The 20612-nt window shown below is 34.8% G+C and overlaps 1 protein-coding gene across 1 annotated transcript; it reads right to left on the bottom strand.

Annotated features, from left to right (window-relative positions):
• Positions 1–1060: 1060 nt before the first annotated feature.
• LOC121416860 (acid ceramidase-like) lies at positions 1061–15195 on the bottom strand. Its single transcript, XM_041610414.1, has 12 exons — positions 14932–15195; positions 13891–14022; positions 9951–10037; positions 9482–9560; positions 8630–8704; positions 7236–7281; positions 5421–5565; positions 4739–4878; positions 3957–4091; positions 3341–3464; positions 2833–2889; positions 1061–1863 (listed from the first exon to the last, which is right to left on the bottom strand). Exons 1-12 carry the CDS (start codon positions 15004–15006, stop codon positions 1774–1776), a joined length of 1185 nt encoding a protein of 394 aa, XP_041466348.1. The 5' UTR covers positions 15007–15195; the 3' UTR covers positions 1061–1773.
• Positions 15196–20612: the final 5417 nt, after the last annotated feature.

Genomic DNA, 20612 nt, shown 5'->3' with positions numbered 1-20612 from the left:
AAATTGATGAAAATTATTTTTAAAAAATTAATATGCAAAACAAGAAAACCTTGGAAAAGTTCCGTAATGTATTATAGTTTGAGCTGATCTATTTCAGACCAAACTTATCAGTCAACATTTTTTTCATTATAATTGCAAGACATTGGACTTATATCGCGCCAAATCTATCCTGTAGAGGTGCTCAAGGGGCGCTTTATAAGAACTTTGAATGAAATTTAAAAGAATTGAAAATATAGGTATTTTTATAAGTACTTCGAAAGGCTATTTTATAAACTGTTTTACAATTATAATTCATATAAAATTTATTTCTTAAGACATCTTGTCACGATCTGAAATATTCGAAAACATCTGTCAATAACAAATACCCAATATGTATTTTAAGGATAGCATCACTCTTGTCGACACTTTCGGCATTCAAGTGTCATCCGATGAACCGCGTAAGTGGTCTATTTTGAGAGAGCGTGGCGTTACAATAGTGACGGGAGTTACAAGCACAATCGAAATACGTCATAAAGGTGTTGATAATCAATCATTGAGTCTTTGTGGTCTTTGTCACATAACGCCCTCTGTCGATTTTGTTTATCGACGTGTGCCGGTCCATCAATTTTCGTCAACAGGTTTTGGACGGACACAATTTCAAGTCGAACATATCCTAAGCACCATTTGCGAATGCCAACATCTATAATGCTACAGTGACACCCATATAACCGTCCCTTAATTAACCGATGATAAACCATTCGAAATGACTTGGTATTTCTGATCGTTGTGCATGGCCCTGGAAAGCGATTTACAGGGAAGGGGGGGGGGTGCTGGGTGTGTTATTCCCCATACTAAGCTGCATCCCCTGGAAAATCTGTTAGGTTTGATAAAATAACCTACATTTTGTAGTGAAAACCCTTTCTTTGTTGTTGGCTTTTCAACTTCAAACCAGCACCACATGTTCCCAGTGCCCCATATTTATAGAGGCGGTTTCCTTATTGTGACTCGTAACAACGCAGTCACGTCTTGTGTTCCATTTCAAGGGTGTAAATTTACAGAAAAACCCAAAACAGCATCGAAATATTTGAAATACATGATTTTATTTTCCAGTTCTCTGGCAACAAAGAATTCCAGCTATAAGAAAAATCATATAAAATCATACAAAAATATCGAAAGAACAGCCAACTTCATCTTTGCCCCCGTTATTGCACAATAATTCACTTTCTCTATATTTAGTTATCTAAGCTCTTATTCATTATCTCACCCTTTCCCTTTCCCTTCCTCCTCTCTTTGCTACCACTCTTCACTTCACTCATTCTTTCTCCCCTCCTCTTTACGTAATGGACTATTAGTGGCGAAAATATTTATCATATAATTTAGAATCCAAATATGACAGAAAAACTATTATTAAATTACGATTTTCAAATTGCAGATTGAATAGAGACTTTTGTTTGGAATAACATTTTAGAAAAAAAAACTACCCGATTTGACAATTCAAATTATTCAGGACAGTTACGTGCCTACTTTTCAAGGTTCTAAATTGTATTATGTTTACTACATTATTTGGCATTACGGTCAACTTCGGTTTTAAGATTTTGTCTACTTTTCAACAAAATAATGTAGGGTCATGTCTCACAATACTTTTAACCATTTAAAAATCACCAATAACTATCATTATGAAATGAAATAATGATTCTTTTCAGCTATTCAACGAGACATGACAAAACATTGGAGGTTTATCGCAGATGTAAAACTTTCGATTCCTGGGCTGAGTCGTGGGCGTGGTTTGGATGGTTACCATGGGAAACAAGGTTGTGGACAATGGCGAATATAGGCTTCCAGAGTTCCTTCTCTTACATGCATTAAAGCAGTGAATGTGGTCAGCTAAAGTAGATTCATAGAGAAAGAGATTGCACTAAGAATTAGAAAACAAGTAGAAAAAGAAGGGGCGATTCCATGCTAGAAAAATCACCCATTTTCACAACATTCAACCTGCTGTCCAAGCAAACGAGGAACTTGAACTTGTTTCGTGGTAATAATAAAGTACTATTGGGTAGTCATGTAAAAAAAAATGACAACCAACAGAAAAATGTCGTCCATGGGTGATTAAAGGAGAAAATGTTGCGTGTCGTACGGGACATTTCTGAGTCCCGTATATGGCACATAACATTTTCACCTTTAATTCACCCATAATCAAACATTTTTTGGTTGGTTATAATTTTTTCGATACCCACTATATCATTGCTCAAGCAAATTGTTGAAAAGTCCCAAACGACCAGTATGGAATCGCCAATGCCTTTTAGGTCATTCATGTTTGTCTCGTCACTATTATGGATTTCATGTTTGATCGTTCGTTTACTAAGGATCACCTTACAGCTAGTCGCTTAAACGAGTGAATGTATTCCCTCTCGTAAATGAGTTATAACCGACTTGTATGAGTGACCATTAGTATGTTGTCGTCAGTCTTTTCACTCTCTAAAAGAGCAAGTCGATTAATGGCTAAATAATTAGTTAAACTGGATTATTTTTAATCATCAGTGAACCGAGTAAAACGTGCCGCATGATTTATAGGGAGGGTAGATATCTTGTGAACAGTAATAAGTATTATTGCGATTTCATTGTTTTATTTCAACAGAATGTTTATAATTTAAAATTATGATCCATTGACAATCAATAAGATGGTTATACAATTCCCATTTCTAAAGTTATAATTTCAATTGACATTAATACACTTTTCAAACTGTATCTCAGTTAGTAGGTTTACAACATCAACGAACTATGCATTCTTAATCAAATGTCTAAAAGGAGGTAATCATACAAACAAGGTTAACTATCGCTGAAAAATAAACTCACCATATTCAAGACTGGCTTAGTTGACAAAACATTGAAGAAGCTCTTTGAACTAACATTCTGTAAAGCAAAAGAAATAATGGTTAATCGGTATCAGGCCTACTCTGAAAAATAAGAATGGATATTCTCTAAAAAATTAAGTTTAGACAAATAAAAAAAACTGCATTTATATTTATTTATTCATTCATTCAACATTAAGGGTGGTCTCTTCAGTACATAAGAACTGCTTCTCGAGAGAACCTCAATTAAGAACGAATACTTTATTATTATTATCATTATTATTATTAATATCATTGTTATTATTATTACTACTATTCCTGTCGTTTGAACGACAGAAACGATCACTAAAACAGCGAATTTGCCATGGCAATTACACAAGTGAAAAACATTTATTTTAATTTCAATTTCTTTTCGACCAATCCATCTTGTAACTCCTGAGTAAGAACATCATTTTTATTATTTTTTGTTACCAAAAAGCATTCACAATGATATACATGTATATAAATTTTACCGGCTGTGTCATGTTTTTCATGCATTTGATGGCTGGATCTCTTCTGTCATCATACCATGGTGCATTCTTCCAGCTGTCATAGTTAGTCTGCACCAAAAACCAGTTTCCTTGATCAACGTTTATCCTAATAGCAATTATAAAGTTAGACAGAAAAGGCATCATACTAAATTTTCAGTTGCGAGATCTTTGATTCAATTGGGACTGTGCTTAACTAACTTTCATGGCTAATTTACTAAATTGCTAACGTTAGAATGGAATTAGATAATACAGCAGCATAATTCAATATCGATATCAGAACTTCACCCTTGAAATAATTGGTCAGTCACAATCATGACTATAATGTATTGTTGAAATATGCCGAATAATAATATCCTTGTAAAATGTTACCAAATTCGACAAAATTATGGTACACTTAAACGAACAAATTGTTAGAATTCTTAACAATATTTGGCGTCTGACGCATAATAATCAACACAGTTGTTATTTTCACCAAACCTTTTTGAAGAATGTGGCAAAGATTTACATATCGCACTTGAAAATGACAAGACACATTGCAGTCGTAATTAGCGTTGCGGTATTTCGCATTTTTCTCCTGGGAAGAGTGCAAATAATTTACCTCCTGATGGCATCCGATTTATTTCCTTGGGCTTTAGTGATGACCACGCCCTCTCCTGGGTTCATGCCGCCAACAGTAAGATAGGATGGCACCATGGTATCTACAGTAGATAGGTACTCTACGGTACTGTTGAAACTGTGACGAGATCAAATCAGAAATACTGTACATTCAGTTAACAACATATACACACTTCTTTCTTGTCTACGATTTATTTATGTGCTCATTTTCTTGTTCATTTCGTGATAATAGCGAGTTTTCGCAATCGCGGCGGGGCGTATTCTACAACACAGTAAATATATTGAAAAGCCCGTCAAATGACAATGAACAGCTTAGAGGGCTTTGTCGAAAATTTGTGAATAGGGACAGCTGATCTCCGCAATATTCTGAGATGACGAAAAATTGCAAATATGCCGCTGTTTTGATTCACTGATATCCGACAAAGACTGATTTGTCACGAAGGGTTTTAGACAATAGATTTTCTGTGTTGTAGAATTTGTGCCCGTCGCGACTGTGGAAACTCCAAATTGAACGAAAATGCGTCCATTCACTTCCATATCATTAATAGATATATATATATATCGAAATAGTCTCATTCAAATCAATATCAGTGGATTTTTTCCAGGACTTTGCCATATTTATATGTATTGTTCTGGAAAGATCTTTTAGATTTTTCACCAAACCTTATTTTTGCTTGAAAATACTACTATTTGCATAATGTATATTTTCCCTATATTCATTCGTTTATATTTATTCGAAGAAAATATGGAAGAAAATGAGCTTACTCTTTTGCCATGAGGATAGCATCTCTTAGTGCAAATCCGGTCCAGTATGGCTTGCGATCACCAAGGATCCACTCAATAAAACCAAGTACACCGCTATCCTTCAGCTTATGACGAGCGTTGATGTTAAGACTAACCACTCCCTAAAAATAAAGAAATATTGGATGTTCAAACATCAGTGGTGGATCCAGGTGGTGCACCCACCCCTTCGGGAAAGAATACTAAAATTTTGCAAAATGGTACATAATGTTTCTGCCCCCCCCCCCCTGCCAAATCCACTTGGATATGTTGGAGTCTTGGAATAAAAAGGAAGCAACAATGAAGAATAGCATACAAATTATATAATACCCCTACAATTCAATCGAATAAAAATGACGTCACTTTAGCCCCACCTATTAAAATATCCTAGAGTTGCCCCTTATGTAAAAGCTCATGCTACTATTAGTGCGCAGACGTACCATTATTGTCCTATAAATAATTTCCGGTTTAAAGCCAGTCAGAATTTCATCTCACCGGTCTTACGTAAGTCTTGCCTGTTTAAAAAAACACCAAATAATTGTTTTCCACTGACTTTACGCAGGTCTTGCCGTCTTTGAGTCAATTAATTTCATCTCATCGACTTTAATCAGGTCTTAACGGTTTTGAGCCGGCCTAGATACGTCCTAACGATTTACACATGTCTTACCGGTTTTAATCCAGTCAGAATTCCAACATAACCAGCGAAGTGAACAGCTCGAGCGATCACCTTCCCACCTTTCTGATACTCCACATTGGTAACCAAAGGTTTGAGCCTCTCAGAGATTATCCATTCATTCGTCTTTACATCCCACCTAGAAGTTTTAAACAAATTTTCTTTCTTAGATAGTACCTGCATTTATATATTCATTAATCAGTCTATTCGTTTTCATGATTTTTGTATTCATCTAGTCTATGTTCCTTTGGAACATCAATCTTGGAAATTAGAAAAAATCAAAGATTAAATCAAATCTGTATATTTTTTAATTACCTCAACCAACGATGTAACCTCAAAAAAATGCCAGAGTAGCTGATGTTTGGGCAATAGGCTGTACCTGCCATGCCGATTATACTCATAAAGTAAGCCTATTATGTACATGTATATAACTTTCCTCTCAAATTGTATATTACCGTTGTTCATATTGTTTCCAAGTTACAAGAAAATTCTGAAGGTTTCCATTGCGGAGGAGTGTAGCGGTTTAACGGTACACAGTACCACAATTTGGTTTTCAGTTAAATTCAATAATTCTATCAGTAGCCAACATTTACCTACGAATATTTTTTATACTGTAGAACAATTTCATTGAATTATTCATTTATGAATCTGGAATACGCATACTTTATTTAAAATCCAATAATGTACTTTCATTGATTAAATTGCGATGTATTTCAATTTTATTAGCAATGAATATAGGCTTAATATTAAATAATTTCAAACATATATCGAATATGCTTGAATAAGTAATAAACATATTGTAGTTTAAATGAATCATGTACATGGTGTAAAGCAATAAACCCCAAAAATATCAGAACAAAGCAAAACTCCTGCAAAATCCACCATTTTTACATTAACAATTTTGCATATTCAGCTTTTGTAAAACATCCATGCAGGATATGATCCGTGGCCCTTCGGAAGTGGGGGTGCTTCGCAGCACCCCCAAGAATTTCCAGGGTGTGCTGGTGTGCTATTTTCCATAGGCAACACCCCCAGGAAATTTGTGTCAAAATGGATACTTTTTTTCTTGTAAAATTTCTAGGGACCAAAATGACCTTCATTTTGTAGTGAAACACTTTTTTGTAAAAACAAATATTCCCAGTGCCCTGATAGGATCTATAAATCCCTTCCTTGTTTTTATAAATATGGGTACACTCTTAAAAATATTGGGTAAAAATGCTCCATGATGGTAATTATGTATCCAATCAACATTGGGCATTTCTTTTGGGCATTATTATTTATCCAGTGTGATGAAAATTTTGCTCATTCTTAAGTAATTTTTGCTTATTTTTTAACCTTACTGGACAATATGCTTCCCGCATTGGGTAAAATACCGCCCAAAATTGGTTGGATACATAACTGCCCTCGTGCTGGTTAAAATTTTGCCCAATATTTTTTACAGTGTAGAAGATTCGCCCATATTCAGCTCAGAATGAACTCTTTGCCAACATTATTATATCTATTAATATGGTATTGACACGAGCTTAAAAAGCGAAACAAAATGCCATCTTAATTTCCCGTGGTGGATAGCGGACGGCAGTCTAAGAAACCTTGATACACTGAAAATATGTTAAGGCACATCTCAACGGTGAAATAAGAATACGGTTAAATTAAACTATAAACATTGAAAAGGATATGTTGAAATACATTTTTAAAAATAAAATATATACTGATTGCATAATAGATTGAAAACCATTCTATAGGCATGTAATTCACATATACAATAATTATATTTTATGCTCTCGTGTGAAACCACTCTTATCTGCTTACCCTAGGAAGGTTCCAAAGTCCATATTCCGTGCGTGATAGATGTCACCTGATTTTATCAAGATGAGATAATTATAGGTGTATTAATTAATCAAAAACAAACAAAATCAGGTAAGATCAGCCAGTTTCCTTTTGATATGCATATAGGCCTATAGAAAGCAGAGCATGCTATTCGCTTCTTGATAAACTTGGCACTTGAAAATTCTCGTTTAACATGTTTAGTTGTTTGCCATAACGTGTATTTTGGCGTAAACTTCTTCTGCTCCAAATGAACATGTCTGAACTCAGATTTTAAAGATTGATAACAAATGAACTTTAAAAAGCGATTCTTAATTCACCAGCAATTGAACTATGCATTAAAAAATCCCAGTGAATTACACTTTAAAAAACATTGGGTAAAAGTGCTTCATGGGGTAATTATGTGTCCAACCAACATTGGGCATTTCTTTGGGGCATTTTTATTAATCCAGTGTGATGAAAATTTTGCCCATTCTAAAGTAATTGCTACTTATTTTTTAACCTTACCGGACAATACGCTTCCCACATTCATGACATTGGGAAAAATACTGCCCCAAATTTGTTGGACACATAATTACCCTCATGGTGGTAAAAATGTTACCCAATATTTTTTTTACAGTGTATTGTACGACGATAGAAAATAGCCTGGTCCATAAAAGAAACAAAGTGTAAACAAAATTTGGCCATGTTTGACATAGACTTGGACTATGTCTAATTAGGTTAAGCCAGCTTTAAGAGTAACGACCATCATTCCACCTATACTGTACATGCTTATATTCGGTTATGTTTTTTACAATTTCGTCACAACACTGTCATCATCAAAATTATTTTCTATGACTTTAACTAAACGTCAACAAAAGAAAGACACATCAGCTCGATTTATAAACCTGTAGGCCTATATTACCATGATTACATCAAAGTGTTGATTAATATGATAGTATCTTTACTTCCTTCTCTATTTAACCTCTAACTCTACTTCCCCATCCCACTTCCTTCTCTTTAGTATCAACCATATCACTCTAAATGCAAAAATGCTAATCTGGTCACTAATCACAGTCATCTCGGAGTGGCATGAGGGACCAGTCGTTTTGGAGTGGGATTTACATCTTTTGAGAGTGGATTTACCTCTTTTTGGAGTGAAAATATCTTTAAATACGCACTGTTCACTCCCGAAGGAGCTATAATGCATTTTCAAAATATTATAATCCCACTCCAAAATTACAGTATACAATCACGTAAAACATATTATTTAATATGATCTTCTAGCCATGTTGCTTTGGGTAATTACGTGATTTATGATTTACCCCCAAACCGTATGTATTACACGATTTATGTGTATTTGTGTCCATTTTATGTGCCCAATCCCTATAATGACTTACCACTTTTAGTCTGTGCTATTACAGCAGTGCAGAAGGATTCTATCTCATAGAAGATGTTCATCAGTACTATTTCACCTGCAGGATAAAGAATGGATAAATTAGATTTAATGACGAGGATTTTATTACAGTTAAAAAGAATATTCTACGGCACAAACGTGAGAGAGAGAGAAAGAGAGTGGGAGGGAAGGGGGAAATGAAATAAGCCCTTGTATAAATGCTTTATTCGTCGAGACTGCTGTCGAAGTAAAACGGATGTCGTCTTTAACGTCCAATAAAATAATCGACGATTTTGAGCATTGTAATTATCAAAGCATTCTGATACGAACCGAAGATTTATCTAAAAGGGAACTGTTAAGTAATAAAAGACAACCGAGAACACATTTTTTTTAATTGAAATCTAATTAAGAACATTTTTATAAAAGGATGTCGAGCAAGACATTTCTATGACATGCTGTTGCACCAGCTATTGATGTTCATTAATCGTAAGAATAATTAATCTACTTGAAGCTCACATCGATTACCCATGTTACTACTTTCACTACAAAAAAAATATTCGGTTGGATTTTTATCACCACAAGGGAAATTATGTGTCCAACCAATTTTGAACAGTATTTTACCCAATGCGGGAAGCATATTGTCCAGTAAGGTTGAAAAGAGAAGTAGCCATTAATTTAGAATGGGCACAATTTTCATCACATTGGATAAATGAAAATGCCCAAAAGAATGCCCAATGTTGGTTGGACACATAATTACCCTCATTGAGCACTTTTACCCAATATTTTTTTCAGAGTGTTCTTATCATCGGAGACCAACTTTGGGAAATATCGTCCGCCAGATAATAATTCATCTTACCAATGGGAATCCCAGTCGCATCCGCAATGCCCTGAAGTTCACGGTCATACGGCTCACGTAGAGAAGACACAACGGGACCCTGTGTATGGTAATTCCACAAGAATTATACATATTAAACGTCATATTTTTTTTCTTTCATTTTTTTTGATATATCTAAATTAGAATTAATATCTGCTGGTATGCAGCTGCTAGGATGTTTCTCGTATTCAGTTTAACAAAACTAATATAACAAACATTTGATGATGATGATGATGCACAGCATCTGTATAGCGTCATATATCTGTCAAAGACATTCAAAGGCGCATTGTAGGAGGAGCCAGCCAAGAACGAAAACGGTATTCAGTACAAAGAAATAAACAAATAATCGATCAAATTTTAAAGGAAAAATAGAAACAAACAATACAATCTTTGATGAAATTGAAACACATATTTTCTTTTTAATTTTTAAGAAAATAATAAATAGACTTACAAATAAATCATCAATGACCTCAGAAGTGAGTTTCTTGCCTAGTAGGAGCCCAACAAGCCCTTTGATGTCTTCTATTAGAAAACTGATCTGAATTTCATAAGGAGTTTGAAAAAGTAAAACATAGTATGATTATACTGTACTTGTACAAGCAATAAAATACTGTCATGAAATTGATTGCTTACAGAATATACAGTGCTCTTAACTAGAAGAAATCATTCGCCTTTATTTCGTCATAAATGAGCAGGCAATGTTCGTTATATTTTATACACTATACGTGCCATTTACAAGGACACAAAACTTTTAAGAAAGTTCAACAATTTGACAGAACCATTTCTTTCGCTATAGAAGATACTTTTTTACATGTTTTAAGTATATTCCTGTTTTCTATTACGCAGAATATTGTTGAATCTTACAGTAGTAAATTGTTGACTTTCCACAATCCTTTAACCTTTTTATAAGGTTTACAGTGAGTTTCACAGAAAATGTCGAATAGTCCCGTTTGGAGGCCAAACAAGGTTTCGTAATTGCACATTTTAATGATTAAGTCCGGTTGACATAAAAAGAAAGCGTCTAAGTCTATTTCTTGGCTCACCTATTTCTTAAGCATGTTAAGTGCAAAGTAAAATTTCATAGATCAACTTTATAAAAGTGGCAAAGTATCGAGGTCAGGATAACTCATTATCATGACCCACTAATTGAATCAAAGGAACACATGCTGTTTAATGCAGTGCTTTTTAACAATAAATTGTATACATTTACAAACAGGATAAAACACTGCCTGTAAAATTCGATTCATAATCTAAGTAGTCCGATCTAAATGAAAAGTAATGAACATAAGGACCATATTGTAAAATTTAAAAGGACATCTAACGGTCGACTGCAAGTCACGGGCCGATTAACAAAGGAAAAAAGATAATCATTCGAACCAACCCATTTTCTTTTTTTATATATAAACTCCTCAAAAAAAAGTTCGGAAATCTGACTTTAATCGATGTTTCCTCCTCGGTTATAGTAAATATCAATGTGTAATTAATATTGATGAATAAAACATTTGATTCCCTTTAAAATGAAGCCTACATGATATCATTAGGGTTCACATTGAGGTGCAGTGACTTGAAATGTGGGGCAAGGTGAACATTCGAAAGTTGCAAAACATGACACAATATTGAAAGTCACTGTTCTTTTTTCCGTGATGATGAATGAGTTTTTCAGCGGTTTCTTTTGACTTTGATCGACAATACCTTACTGGTTTTAGTAAATATCAATGTGTAATTAATATCAATGAATCGATCATTTAATTTTCTTTGATACCCTACATGATGTGATTATCGTTCACATGGAGGTGCAGTGCCTTGAAATGTGGATAAGGTCAAAATTCAAAAGTTGCAAAATAACACAATATTGAATGTCACTGTTCTTTTTTCAGGGGTGATAAGTGGGTTTCTCAGCGGTTTTTTTTTTATTATTATTTTCATGCACCTTAACATCACCATTAACATGGAATCAAACACACCTCTGCACAAACAAACACATAACAAACAAACACGCATGGGTATTTGAAACCATGACTCCAACCATGTCATCTCACAGAACCATCACTACAGGGGCTTGATTTGAATGGATTTTCGTCTCTATCATGTCTATTGACACAGACAAAATCATGTTCTGTATTGAACCTTCATGACTATTTCTGCTCGTTTTGCAGCTTTTTAATTCAGACCTCATCCAACACTTTTGAATTCCGCATAATCATAACAAGCATGGTATCATAAAAAAAGAGAATCAAATGATCTTTTGAATGATATCAAATATGTATTGTGTAAAATTGGAAGTTGGTAGAAATTAATGGCCAAACTCAGATTTCCAAATTTTTTTTGCTCCTTTTGCAGCTTTTCAATTCAGACCTCATCCAACACTTTTGAATCCTGCTCTTTTCGTGATGGCATGATCATAACAAGCATGGTATCATTTTAAAGGGAATTAGATGATCTTTTGAATGATGTAAAATATGCATTGTGTAAAATTGGAAGTTGGGAGAAATTAATGGCCAAACATAGATTTCCAAACTTTTTTTGAGGGGTTTGATTGACAAAGTGCATGAATATAATGGAGGGTAATTATTTATTCATTTATTTATTTTGTTTTATTTATTTTATACTGCAGGGTAGGCCTGTTCAGTTCTTAAAACTGCTTTACAAAGGCGCCCTGCAGTTTAAAATACATGTCAAGATAACTATAAAATATATCATTAAAAAAACAATCAACGTCAAAAATACAAACTATTTAACATCAGAAACAATTAACACCAAATAATATATAGTGGGAAGTGACAATTTAAACATACAAGTACATAGCATTGTAAATCAATGGAATATTATTTCGCTCGTTACGTATGAAAGGCTTTGCATGATTTTTTTAAAAACTAACAAGGAGGTACAGGATTGTAAATTTGAAGGAAGTGCATTAAATAATTTGTGTCCGAAATATGCGAAAGATTTTCTTTTATATTCAATTCTAGCTTTGGGAAGCTGAAGGGGGCATCGCAAAGAAAACCGTGTCCTGTATTTCACGGGCCGTTTACATACTAAAGGTTTTAAATAATTTGGAACTAAATTATTCATTATTTTATATACAAGAACACAATACTGATATTTTATACGCTGATCTACTGATTGCCACTTCAGTGACTGCAACAAAGAAATTTGTGATGTATTATAATCTTTTTTCAAAAGCACCCTGGCATATTTATTTTGAAATTTTTGTATCTTATCTAAATGTATTTTTGCACATGCTTCCCCAAGATGTACTACAGTAATCAATGTAAGGTAAAATCATAGAAAAGTACAGCTTCTTCATGATATCAAAGGACAGTAAATGCTTAATCCGCCTTATACAACCTATTGCTCGAGATATTTTACAAACGATATTAGTAATATGTTCACACCAAGTCAAGCCAATTACTGAAGTTCTTTTTCCAAAATTGGGAATAAATATCACCAACTTTGGAAGAAAAAAAATGGTGAAAGGATTAGGGCTATAATACTGCTTTAGGTGATGATTTTTTTTCCCCTAAGGATCTTCGTAAATGCCGATTTATTTTTAAGATGAACCGGTTGAGGGACCCTTTTCTGGTCAAATATGTCAGATATATATCCTATCTACTGGTAGTGAACATTCGACCCCCGAATTTCATACTTTTTTAAAAGTGCCACTTTAACACACGAGTCTATGGGAAATGTTTCAGGCCCGTGAGACCTGTAATGAGGTCCAAGAAAGAGGTTTCAAGCGCAAAGAACACTAAACCTTTACCCTAATCCGATTTCCAAATTTTCTCACTATCGATGGTCGAGTGAGTTTCTAGTGTGAATAGAATATCCCAGCTTAGTAACTGCTTATAGCCCCGCAACATATCACTTAAATCCGTATACAATACATTCCCTTTTTTCTAGTTCATGACATTGTAGGTATAATAAATGGGGACATGACAAGTCATGAAGAAGAATGAAGCCGAGCGTCAGAGAGTCTTTATATTACGTAACACTTAACTTGTTCCGTTAATAGAAAAAAATTAGCATAATCGCAATTTCATGATGTAATCGGCCCTGGGTTCCCTGGTGTACCAGAGGGAATGGGGAGCCGCCGCCGCCCCCCCCCCCCATATTCACTCATCTATAGACGAAATTTCTTTGCTGGTTGTCAGTTATACTTTATTATAATCTCAAAACAACTTGAAGTTCTTTGTTAGTTTGGACGGCAGGTTGAAAAATGTTGGGAAATGGCTGATTGTCTAGCATTGAATCGCACATTATTAGGGCCTACTAATAAATCAAAGTTTGGCAAACAAACTCATAGACATACATATAGAAACAGTAGAAACCCGAAAAAGGGGACCTGATGTATCGAAATCATGAAGTTTGAAATCAAAGTGGAGATGTCTTACATTTGCTGATTTAGGCTGGACCAACTCTGTCCATCTATCTTCTGGATCCAAGTCCATATTGAAGACGTATTGAGGAGCTGCATCACTGGGGGATGGTGGGTAAGCATCGGTTCGGCAATTCTTGTCTGTAAACTAAAGAGGAGAGCAAAAGGATGACTGTTCACTTTCATTTTCCATTCAAATAACAGGATCACATAATATATTCATCACATCAAATCATATTGTCTTATTTCAACAATAGATAAATTACAACGTACATTACATCAAGTAATATGAATAATTATATACAATTCGATATACAGGACATGAAGAAAAAGATAACAATTATGTGAATGAAAACAAAACAAAAATTTGTCTGTATTATAAAAAAAAACATAAAACAAAAAATGCATGTACAATAACTAGTGACGCGGCAATGGCGACGGCAATGATGATGATGATAGTGATATAATGATGATGGTGGTGGTAGTAATTGATGATGATGATGATGGTGTTAGTGATATGAAGATGATAGTGGTGGTAGTGGTGATGATGGCAACGATGAAGAAAATTATAATGCTAATGATGGTGATAATGATGCTGATGCTGAAAATGATGATGAATGATGATGATGATGATGATGATGGTGATGACGATGATGATGAGATGATGATGATGATGATGATGATAATAATAATGATGACAATAATGATGGTGATGATGAAGACAATCATAGTGTTATCTAGGGTAGGCCTTTATAGTTGATGGTCATATAGCCAAAGGACGCGCATGGATATCCGATTTTGTTCTACTTTTATCTGTTTATTCAACTCTCCTGGACAACCCCTTCTAAATATCCCCATACATGATACCCTCTCTCATGGCTCCATACTACTGCAATTCATGGAATTATGTTGAATGTTCCGTTTTCAAATCAGTATATGTCAACCATGACAATGGTCGTACAGAGTCGTGATATGCTACATTACGTATGACAAGGGGTGAGTAAACAATAACATTACAATAGCTCTGTGTAAAATCCAAAGGTACATTATTACTTGCCGGTGGTAAATCTTGAGCGAAAAGACTCGATATACAAGCCGCTACAAGGCAGAGAATACAAATCAACCTCTCCATGGTTGAAATATCATTTCATACGAAGCAAAATGAAGTTTCTCACAAATACAGAGGTAAATAATACCCCCAAGATACTGGTAGTCTGTTGGCCAGGTCAATGTAGGCAGTGCAGGTTTATAAAGATTGAGACGAGACCATGCAGTCAGAGTGCGTATGTTTTTGTATTGAATGCTGTTGGCAGACGGATCAAACCTAACTGGGTGTTGCCAAGATGCTTTGATGAGGGGGGCGGGGCGGGGCATGGCTGGGCAAGATGATGAAAACGTAAAGTCTTTTTTTGTGTGTGTCTTACACAAGTTACACTACCAATAATTTTCTGTACTCTCCTTTTCTTTCTCTTCTCCCCCGGCCCCTCGACCCCCCCCCCCGAAAAAAAAAATATATATCATAATTACGCCCCTGAGCCCAGATAACTGCTATCAAAATGGGTTACCTCCTTCTAATATACACTCAACATGAAGCTTCGATGATTAATTGATATTAAAGGACAAGTCCACCCCAGCAGAAAGTTCTTTCGAATACAAAGAGAAAAATCCAACAAAATATCATCAAAATCGGATGTAAAATAAGAAAATTTGACATTTTTTATTTCGCTTAATATCACAAAAGAGTTATATGCACATTCGGGTCTGTATGCAAATGAGGGGACTGGTGAAGTCATCCACTATTTCTTTCGTATTCTATTATATATGAAATATTCTAATTTTCCCCTCATTGTCACGTGAAGGAAAGTTTTATTCCTCGCTGAACATGTAGAATTACATTTTTTTCAAAAACATTTCATGGTTCAGTCAAGTCGGTCAAAATTATAAAAATTGAAATATTGTATATTTAAAAAAAAAGTGAGTGGGATAGTGAGGGACATCATCGACTCTCTCATTTGCATGTCACTGACTTGTTCATATCACTATTTCGTAAAAAAAAATAAGCGAAATTTTACAATGTCATAACTTTTTTACTTTACATCCTATTTGGATGAAATTTTCAGCATTATACTTCTTGGATAGAAGACATTAAACAATAACGGGAAATGTCAAAATGGGGGAAAAACATTTAATAGGTAATAGGGACTAATGGTGAAATCTATTCTAATCTTTCTCCTCATTTTGTACATATTTTATACTTTTCAGGTGTATAATAATTTTCGTTTACTTTTAGGTAACATTTGTACAGTATCATATTTCATTTATTTTGTTATTTTCCATTTTCCATAGTTAATTATGATTATTTCATTATTTGATTTTTAATATTAGTATTTATGCTCTATTCTTTGTTTATATTTGAATATGTCACCATATTTGATAGTTGTGTTTGTTTACGAAGGGCCCCAACGAAAACCAGCTTGTTGTTGATTGGGCTACCCTTCTTTTAAATATTTTAAATAATTAAATAATTTTTTTCTTTCTTGATTTAAATAAAAAAAATTCTGAGGTGGACTTGACCTTTAACATTAAAGAAGTCACGTTCTTGAAGATTACTTGCATGTTTGATCCGTAATTTGATGAACTTTTGATCTTAATTAGGAAATCAAAGTTCAAAAGCTTACAGAGATAGGCCTTAATCAAGTGTTATGAGCCATAAAAAATAAGGTTCATGTTTATGTTATGCCATGGACCTATTATAGGTCCACGGTTATGATAACAGGGGTTTTAGTAAGGTGGGTGTGAAAGGGGTGGTGTTAGTCGTGGACCCTATGTCTTGTGCTCTCCGATTCCTTTATCCAAAGGGAATGTTTTATTTACCCAGGGTAGCCACTTCAGTTGAAAACTGCTCTACTAGTAGGCCCTGCATAACATAATATAACCCTCCTCCAATCTTAATGCTGAGCGCCTCGCAAGGTCTTTTTTATAAGTCTTTGGTACGACTCGGCCGAGGATCGAACCCACGACCTCCCTTTCACGAGTCGGACGCTCTACCACTGAGCCACCATGCCCCGTTTACGTCTAAGGGCAATTCACAGAGGGGGGTGGCATGTACAATCAACCCCCCCCCCCCATTTTTCTAGACAGAAACGACATTTTTATCATCACATCATTAATACTATTGTTTATGAGTGGATTGATCTTTAAATTTAGACAAAGTGCTTAAATGATATTGGCCCAATGCGGTGTTCTAAATGTACAAAATTTCTCGGGAGGTCGCTCCGCTCAATCTAATTTTACAAGATTTTGGCCATGACAAATCCCTATACCAGTACGTTTAGCTTATTGCAAAGGTTATATCGCTGAATCATGATAGTATGGTTATAATACATGTACGTCCATTTATGAACTGTATGATACCAATAACTTTGATTTAAAGAGAAACGGTCAAAACATCCTTTGAATACACTGGCGTTGATATTTCAGGGGGGGTCATATCGATCATAGCATCTTTTTGGAAGCGGTGGATAATTTGTATTTAAAAAAAATAATGATTTAATTTTCATTTTTGAGCTGTTCTCATGTTTTTTTTTTTTGGGGGGGGGGTCATATTGTGGCCTGTGATGACCTATAATCATTTCATACAGCACCCTTAGTCACAGTGACGTACAGATGGTGGGGGGGGGGGGCTTGGGGCGCCCCCCCCCCCAATTTTAATCGACCAAAGAAACTCGCGACTTCTTCTTTTTTTTCTTTTAATTTTGCCCGGTAAGCCATATCTGCGACCCCTAATTTTTGGGCTCATTACACCACTGCTTAGTCCCGATATGCACGATCCTGTTTTTATTTATTCTCATCTCACCTTTAACCATGCAGTGATCAAATGAGTTTTTATTGAACAAAATCTGCTCAACTCTTATTTGCTCTTTATTTCTCTTTCCTTTTCTTTTAAAGATTAAATTATTGATTATTACCCTTATCATACTCTGTTAATGCATTTCATTTTAAACAACTGAAGCAACTTTTTCCAAGACTCACTCGCTGCATGTCTCCAATAATTACACATCCCTTAGAAGACGATTTTAGTCATTGTAATTCATTAATTTGTATACCAGCAAATCCTTTACAATAAATCCATGGAAAAATATCTTTCTAATCCTTGTAGTACTATGTACACATTTACAGTATATACGTAGGGGAAGGCGGGGTAAGTTGAGCATAGGGGCAAGTTGACCTACCACCCCCAGGCCAATAATGAACCAGTCAGACATTTTGGTGGTGTCATGCATTGATGACCCATTACATAACCTTCAACCCCACCAAATTGTTTTTAACTTAGAAACAAAAAGTACTTTTTTTAGTGGGAAAAATACTAATTTCAGCCAAAAAAGTAAAAAAAGGGTGTGAAATAGATAGGCGTTTTTAAGCCACACAATCTTAAAATATAATAAAGAAATAAGAACAATATTGTTAGTCCAGGTATGGATTCTCATTCTTGTCAGTCTTTTACACGATGGATGCATAAGAAATGTGTGGATGCGAACATATCGCATTAAGTCCGGACTGGGGTAATTTGAGCCCCAGAACATGGAGCAAGTTGAGCCATTGTAATTCTTATGGTAATGTATAAAAAAAAAACCTTAAAAAGCCATTGATATGCATGCAGAAAGGAGCAAATTAACATGACAATTCTTTAACTTTTAAAGGATATTAGTACTTATAGAGAATTAGCAAGTGAAAACTTTAAATAAAAAATTGATATGCTGGTTCTTCGACCCACATACATTTTATACATAGCTTTTTTGCTTAACTTGGCCCAGAAGGTGGCACAACTTACCCCACAGATGGGGCAAGTTGAGCCACTTGACATCGTTTTTTTTTTTCAAAGGTCATAATAACTTTCAGTGTGGGGGTAGAAAGTTATATATAGTGAAAAATCTTTCCCAAGAATCAAATTTAAAGACAAGGTACGTAATACTACAATATTATAAGTCATATCGATTCTAACATGCAAAATGCAAAAAGTGTCACAACTTACCCCGCCTTCCCCTATACAATACCCGTGATGTGATAATAATACCGAATACCGAAAACTCGCCACTCCGGGGGTGCGGATGTAACTTTGACAAGCAAAAAAGGGGGTCACTACATAAAGGTCATTTTGGTGCCGAGAAATTTGACAAGCAAAAAAAGTGCCACTAAAAGTGAAGGTTATGTTGGTCTTGAGAAATTTGACGAGCAAAAAAAAAAAGGGTTTCTGGACAAAATGAAGTTCATTTTAGTTAAATTTCGTCACACCTACTAGAATTCCATGGGGTGCCGTCTATAATATATAATATACGCAGCACCAAAGAAAATCTTGAGGCACTCTTCAGCATCCCCGCTTCCCAGCGCCAAGGCAGGCCCCTGGGAACCATTTTTTGTTTAACAGGGGTGATGATGTAAATTTTATAAGCAACAAAAAAATGGGGGGGGGGGTCGCTAAACAATAAAGGTTATTTTGGTCCCAAGAAATTTGACAAGCAAAAAAAAAATGAAGGTTATTTTGAATCCATAACATTATACGTTCCCGGGACTGAAGTGGGTGCAGTTAGACGGTTTTGTTACATAATGTACTTGCCGCAATCGTCATACAACAAATATTCATGTGAAAATGATATGTACAAAAAGAAAAACAATTCAGTGTAATTTGACAAGGGCAAAATAGAGTTAACACAATTATACAGATAATTGAAGGAAAAATCTTTATTTTTCTAAAATATTTTACTGTTTAATGAAATTAACGTTCTTTGGTTTCACCATATTATTACTACCCATTGAGTACAAATTGTAAAATAATCTTTGAATAAAATCATTACTTAGCATGGCCTTACACAGGAATTTTTTGTTGGGGGCAGGACGTGTAAACTTTTTGTTTACTAAAGAACTCTTATGCAAGGGAGTAAAGCTACAGAGCTTGTCATTTGGGGCACTTTTGCATTTTGTAATGTGAAATTGAAGGATTTCATGCATAACTTTAGTGACTTCTGTGAAAATTTTCAGTAAAAAAAAATGTAAGTCTTCCACACAAAAAAATGGTGGGGGGGCAACTCCCCCCCCCCCTCCCCTGTGTATGGCCATGCTAATAAGCAATAAACACTTTTTACTCGTTCGGTACGTTAAAGCTAAACTAAAATACACAAAGACAATAACAAAACACCGAATTTGATGTCCAACACCGTATTTCTAATCTTGATAATAGCATGGACCTAATTTAATAGGTCCATGATAATAGCAGGCATGATTGTGCTGTTAAAGGATAGGTTATCAATGAAATGTGTGTATCACCTAAGGCAAGCTTAAAGAATAAAACATTCTTTTTCAAATTGAATACACATTAATCATTATGGCTTAGCGTGGGAACAAGTTTTGAAGAGGGTGTGTTAGTTTTGAAAAACCAAAATGACAGCCACTTTTTTTTTTAATGTCCAAAATCATCAAAATGAAGGAGATTTGGGTCGAAATTAATTTTAAAAAAAGGTTTTGGCTCCAAAAATGAAGGTGATTTTGGTCAAATGTATACATTTTAGCATACTAACCCAATTTCTAAGGGTGCAGCCGATATGGTGTATAAAATATGCAGGACCCTCTGAAAAAATATAAGTGGTGCTTCAGCACCCCGCTTCCCTGGGCCATGATGAATCTTATATTTTACCAAGACAACAATAAATAGGCAAGTAAACATGACACTCGGCTCTGCGATAA

Source organism: Lytechinus variegatus, chromosome 1, assembly GCF_018143015.1.
Source record: "Lytechinus variegatus isolate NC3 chromosome 1, Lvar_3.0, whole genome shotgun sequence".
In the NCBI taxonomy this organism is placed as follows: domain Eukaryota; kingdom Metazoa; phylum Echinodermata; class Echinoidea; order Temnopleuroida; family Toxopneustidae; genus Lytechinus; species Lytechinus variegatus.
This window is presented reverse-complemented; position numbering and strand designations above follow the sequence as displayed.

Coding starts and splice junctions, on each gene's coding strand:
- LOC121416860 (XM_041610414.1), bottom strand. CDS start 15,006: ATGGAGAGGTTGATTTGTATTCTCTGCCTTGTAGCGGCTTGTATATCG. Junction 5,566..7,235: donor GACTTTGGAACCTTCCTAGG/GTAAGCAGATAA, acceptor TAAAACTTCTAG/GTGGGATGTAAAGACGAATG. Junction 3,465..3,956: donor AAATCGGATGCCATCAGGAG/GTAAATTATTTG, acceptor AATTGCTATTAG/GATAAACGTTGATCAAGGAA.